Genomic DNA, 6,000 nt, shown 5'->3' with positions numbered 1-6,000 from the left:
ATGGTCAAGGATGCACTGGTGCGAGCGTACGGTCCGCGGTGCAGGACGAGCACTGGGACCCGCGGGAGAGAGGAGGTGGCTGCTGAGCGGGGGCACTGCCAGGAGGCTGGGGAGGGGCCGGGGGAGGAGGATGCAGGGAGGGGAAGGGGACGGGATTGTTGCGGGAGCAAGGAGGCCGAAGGGCACGGGGGAGCGGTGTCACATCCGGCGTCACTGCAGCCATCTCCCGCAGGCCGGGCTGCCATAGCGGACACGGAGGACGCCCGGGGCGCCAGAGCGGAGCCGAGTGACGGGAGCGCGGACATGGTGAGCGCGGGGCGGGCGGCCGGGGCGGGGGTGCCGGCCCGGGCTGATCCGGTCTCTCTCCCGCAGCCCTTCTCCCAAGCGCACATTACCACCCTCCGGCCGCGGGGGCCCGGGCGCGGCGCGGCGGCGTTCCCGGCGTTTCAGTTCGCGCGCGGCACGAGGCCCCGGACTTGGCGGCGGCTCAGCGCCGTGACGTTTGGAGCGGGTGTCGCGGAGGGGATCTTGGCGGCCCTGCAGGCTGCAACCTGGAGCACGTCACCTTCCTGCAGGCCCGAGCGGGAGCGCTGCCCGCACTGCCAGGGCCCCGCCGACCCGCTGCTGCTGAAACTGCTGCGCTGGCGCAGCTTCTGCACCGGATTACCTGCTGCACTCCCAGGAATACCTCAGCGACCCAGCTCGCAGCCTGGAGGAGCCCTGCGAGAGGCACAAGCCCAGCCCCCCCCCCCCCCCCCCCCCCCCCCCCCCCCCCCCCCCCCCCCCCCCCCCCCCCCCCCCCCCCCCCCCCCCCCTCCCCACCCCCCCCCCCCACTCCCCCCGACCCCCCCCCCCCCCTCCCCCCCCCCCCCCCCCCCCCCCCCCCCCCCCCCCCCCCCCCCCCCCCCCCCCCCCCTGCGCGACAGCTGGCAGAAGGCCCAGCGCTTGCAGGAGATCCAGGGGCTCAAGGAAGAGTGCCGGCGGAGGAAGAAGATGATCAGCACCCAGCAGATGATGCTGGAGGCCCGAGCCAACTACCACCAGGTGAGAGGAGAGGTCCTGGTGGCCCAGTCACCCCCACCTTGCCAACTCTGAGCCTGCTGGGACGAGTGGCAGAGTGGTCCTGCTCTGCTGGGGTGCAGTCACTTGCTGGGTGAAAGACTGGAGCTTCCAGGACCAGTGACCTTACAAAAGGAAATAAGTGGCTTGCACTTGTTTCTCATCCACGTTTCACAGGTGTTTGGCTGTTATCACAGACATTTGCAATAGATCATCTTTAACAAATCCTCTTTTTACTAAGAAGTGCTCTTTATTCTTGGATTCACTTTTGGTGCATCTCAAGCATCAGATACACACACTTGCAAAACCTGTGATAAAGGTGTTACTGACATCTCTTGCTGTTTTTCCTTGTCTGTCAGCTGCATGGTCAGAAAACACACAGGGCAAGTACATCAGAACTGATGCTAAGCAGTAATGTACTGTCTGTGAGCAGTCACTTTCTTGCACTGATGTTCTCCAGGCACAAAGTTTCTGCTTGTGTGTGACTCAGAGGTGACTTAGGCACGATGGTAAAGAGCTCCAGTGACATAGCTCATCCCTGATTCCACAACAATCTGTGTTGTAGACAACAATCTGTTCCTTAAGTGCCTCCCATAAGAGCCTTAGTACATTGCTGTTCTGTCAGTGTCATGGCACTTTGGTTTTTTGGGAGGGATTTTTGTCTTGTGGGTGTAATAGTTCAGTTTAAATATTTTTCAGCTTTAGCATTTTCCAGCAGATTTCAGGAAAGCAAATTACAGCTTCAAATGTAGTCTGAAGTCTAAAGAGTACACTGGACACAGACTTGACATGATTTCAGGCTAGCTCTTTGTGTCTGTGTGTTTAAAGTTATAGGCAAAGTTTAATTTTGTAAGACCTCAGCTAAGTTGGATCAAGTGTTTCTCTAAGGGAAAAGATACCTTATGCCCCAAGAGTAGAACTATGAATATGGTAAGGTTCATGGGAACCTTGTCTCCACACATTTGAGTGTTAGTCTTAAGGACAAGCTGCTGATGTGGTATTATTTTAAAAAACCTTTATACAACTTACAGAGCAGTTTGTCCTGTGTTGCAAAACAAAACTGATTGCATGCATCATTTATATGTAAACTGAAATAATTCCCATACTGTGATTGCCAAATATCATCAAGTGTTCCTGAAATATTTGTAGTATGTCTCTGTGGAAGCTGAAGAACATGGTAGTGAACTTGTCTCATCACTTATCTTCTGTTCAGTGAGTTTGCAGTAAAGAAGAGATGGAAACCTATTTCCCATTTGTAATATTAATTTCATATAAAGTAAACTTCTGCCCTGCTCTACCCCCCCCACACTTTCTTTCCCTTCTGTTAGTAATTTCTTGTCTCTAGAACTTATTTAGGTTCACTTAGGAAAAGTGAGTTTAGGGAGTGATTGAATACTTGAAGTTCCTACAGTGTTTTCAGTATTCTGAGTGTGAATGCCAGACCTAAACTAAATTCTTCCTGGTGTTCGTAAATGCAGGGTAACGGTGTGATCAGTGAACAATAGTTGTGTAATATTTATCTGCGCCTTGATCTTGGCCGATCTGCAGTGCCAGATAATAGGGATTTTACTGGTGTTCCTGAGAGGATAGTTCAGATTCCATCCCCTCAAAGTCTTGGATGTTTTGCAAATAAGCCTGTAAATAGTTACTGTCCTTTTTTAGTGGAGGTGCACTTTATAGTTTATGTAACCGTGCTTTGGAATTCAGATGTAATGCCTTTAATCTACCACCAATATAAGTTTAACCATGAAATACTACTATAAAATGGTACCAGTACCTACAAGTCATAAATTTAACACTTGTTGGTCAATACCTTGATCTGAGTAATACAAATTTAATTTTAAATAACATTTTTCACTTTTTTGATATTTTGCTAAGAAACCTTATATTCACATGTACAACATAGGCATAAAGTGCACATTGTGGCTAACACTGTAAAAAGTAGTTACAAGAAAAGTGTTACATTATTCAAAACTTAAATATTCCCTGTGTTAATCCTGATTCCTGCAGTAAAAGCTTTCTTTCACTGCCAGCAAGTCAAACTGACATAAGTTTTTGGTTGAATGGATAACATTATTTCACAGTCAATTTCATTCCATAAACCATGTGCAATCTGTTACACTGTAAGCTCCCTCTTGGTTGGCAGTAAGGCTGCCATACTATATCACTTCACTTGGGTTTTACATTAGGACTTGTTTGCATTTGTCCAACAAAATTTGTCTTTATTATTCATGGCTTTAGTGTTTACTGAAGGATGTATTTTATAGGACACCTGATTACCAGTAGAAACAATTTAAATATTATGTGAAATCTGAGAATTTCACAGAATCACAAAATCGCTTAGTTTGGAAAAGACCTCTGAGATCCTCAAGTCCAGTCTTTGTCCGATCAACACTTGTCAACTAGACTATAGCACAAAGTGTGATGTCCACTCATTTCTTGAACACCTACAGGGATGATGGCTCCACCACCTCCCTGGGCAGTCCATTCCAATATTTAACAACCCTTTTCATGAAGAAATTCTTCCTAATGTCCAACCTAAACCTCTCCTGGCACAACCTGAGTATAAATCCTCTCTCTTGTCCTGTCTCTAGTTGCCTGGGAGAAGAGGTCGACCCCCACCTGGCTTCAACCTCCTTTCAGGTAGTTGTGTAGAATGGTAAGGTCTCCCCTGGGCCTCTTTTTCTCCAGGCTAAACAACACCAGCTCCCTCAGCTGCTTCTCATAGGACTTATCCCTCAGACCCTTCACCAGCTCCATTGCCCTTCTTTGGACTCGCTCCAACACCTCAATGTCTTTCTTGTAGTGAGGGACCCAGAACTGAACACAGGATTCAAAGTGTGGCCTCACCAGTGCCAAGTACAAGGGGATAATTGCTGCCCTGGTCCTGCTGGCTACACTATTTCTGATACAGGCCAGGATGCCATTGGCCTTCTTGGCCACCTGGGCACACTGCTGGCTCATGTTCAGCAGCTGTCAACCAGCACTTCCAGGTCATTCTCCGCTGGGCAGTTTTCCAGCCACTCTTCCCCCAGCCTGTAGTGCTGTGTGAGGTTGTTGTGACCCAAGTGCAGGACTCAGCACTTGGTCTTGTTGAACCTCATGCAGTTGGCCTCAGCTCATTGATCCATCCTATCCAGATGCCTCTGCAGGGATCCTACCCTCCATCAGATCAACATTCTCTCCAAATTTGGTGTTGTCTGTGAATTTACTGAGAGTGCACTCGATACCCTCATCCACATCAATAGTAAAGATAATAAACAGGACTGGCCCCAATACTGAGCACTGGGGAACACCAGTAGTGACCGGATGCCATCCTGGTCATAAAAGGAGATCAGGTTGGTCAGGCAGGGCCTGCCTTTCCTAAACTCATGCTGTGTGGGCCTGATCCCTTGGTCATTTGTGTCGTGTGATTGTACTCAGGATGATCTGTGCCATAACCTTGCCAGGCACTGAGGTCAGACTAACAGGCTTATGGTTCCCTGGATCCTTCTTCTAGCATTGATACTTTGAAAAAAGGTATGAGATAGAGGTAATGAACAAACTTACCTAAAGTGATGAGGAACCCTCATTCATAGTCTTAACAAGTATGTTACAAAGTTTGTAGATGTATCTTCTGTCCTTATACTACCCATCTATTCTTAATATTCTGAACATTAGTAGAAAGCATTTTGAAGGTGAACAAAAAAGATATTTTAAAAAGAGTAGGATGCAAATTTGACTTAAAATTTAATTTCAAAACTAGTAAGTAAATTATAGAAACAGTAATTGAAATAGCTCTGTGCTTCAGAAGGATGCTAGGTAGCATACTAATGTACATACCTTTTCTTACAAAATTGTGTACCGTTACCTTCCCTTCATTGAAATGTCTGAGTTCTTTACATATCTATGGTCCTTTGAGTATTGCCATTCTACAACTCATTTATGTATACTCAAACCCATCTTTAGTGATTTTTTTCCAGCTAGATGGTGGTCTACTTTGTTGTATTACAGGAATCTTAAGAACACCTGAGCTGCTTGTTGGTGATGTCTGCGTATTTTGCTGAATAGTGTCTTACTTTTTCCTTATAGTTTATAGGGTTTATATCTGAATTTGAACTTGCTTGGCCAGAGTCTTTTTTGTTCAGAGTTTGTACAGTGCCTAGCACAATGAGATTCTTGCTCATGACCATCACTATAAGACTTCAGATAGCACTTAATATACTGATAACTTTACAGAAATTGGGCACCCTGGGAGTTTTAGTCCTTGTTCTTATGATATGGAATTTATTAAAGTTACCTTCTTTTGACATATGGACAATGTAATGATGTGTTAGAAACCTTAACCACTATATTTTACTATGTTACTAATATGTTTTTAATGCCTTTTTTTTTAGTGTCAGTTTTGTGAAAAGGCTTTTATGACCTACTCCTTTTTACAAAGTCACATTCAAAGGCGTCATCCGGGAGAGTCTGAGATAGGTATGTACTTTAATGTTGCCAAAAAAATTAAGAGAAGTAGTTCAGAAAAGTATAAATATAGTGAGGATGTGCAGTCCATGATTTTTTGTAACTTGGAAGAATAATTTTCAGTTTTCATTTTTAGGTGGCAGCTCACAGTTTGTATGAATGCAAGCAACATTGATGGACAAATTGTACTGGGCAACATGTTTCAGTCTCTGGAAAATAATTTAATTTGAAAACAATGCTCTCAAAGTTTCATTCATCTCTAAATTCTTTAGGCTGCATGCTTGTGATTTATTGCTAAGGACTAACAATGGCAGTGATTAGAAATCAACTAGGAAGCATTTGGGAGGAGAAAAAGTGTGAAGAACCTAGAGAGGTCTGAACTGTAGCTTAGGCAAATAAACCAACAGCAACAGGAGAGGGGTCTGAGTAAGCACCTGAGGAAGCGTGAATATATTGGAAGAAGAAAGCAGCTCTTGTGCACCTTACACTTGA

The 6,000-nt window shown here is 46.0% G+C and overlaps 1 protein-coding gene across 1 annotated transcript in view; it reads left to right on the top strand.

Annotated features, from left to right (window-relative positions):
- Positions 1-6,000, top strand: part of DZIP1 (DAZ interacting zinc finger protein 1) — a 37,502-nt gene continuing 31,502 nt past the window's right edge. The window contains exons 1-3 of the mRNA XM_029960998.1: positions 1-729; positions 934-1,044; positions 5,436-5,520. Of these exons, the coding sequence (XP_029816858.1) occupies positions 1-729; positions 934-1,044; positions 5,436-5,520 (925 nt within the window). The remainder of the gene's footprint in view (positions 730-933; positions 1,045-5,435; positions 5,521-6,000) is intronic.

The sequence above is a fragment of the Manacus vitellinus genome, unplaced genomic scaffold (genome assembly GCF_001715985.3).
Source record: "Manacus vitellinus isolate BGI_N305 unplaced genomic scaffold, ASM171598v3 scaffold_2_pilon, whole genome shotgun sequence".
NCBI classification, from domain to species: Eukaryota; Metazoa; Chordata; class Aves; order Passeriformes; family Pipridae; genus Manacus; species Manacus vitellinus.
Note: the sequence above shows the minus strand (reverse complement) of the source record. Positions and strands in the feature narration are given on the sequence as shown.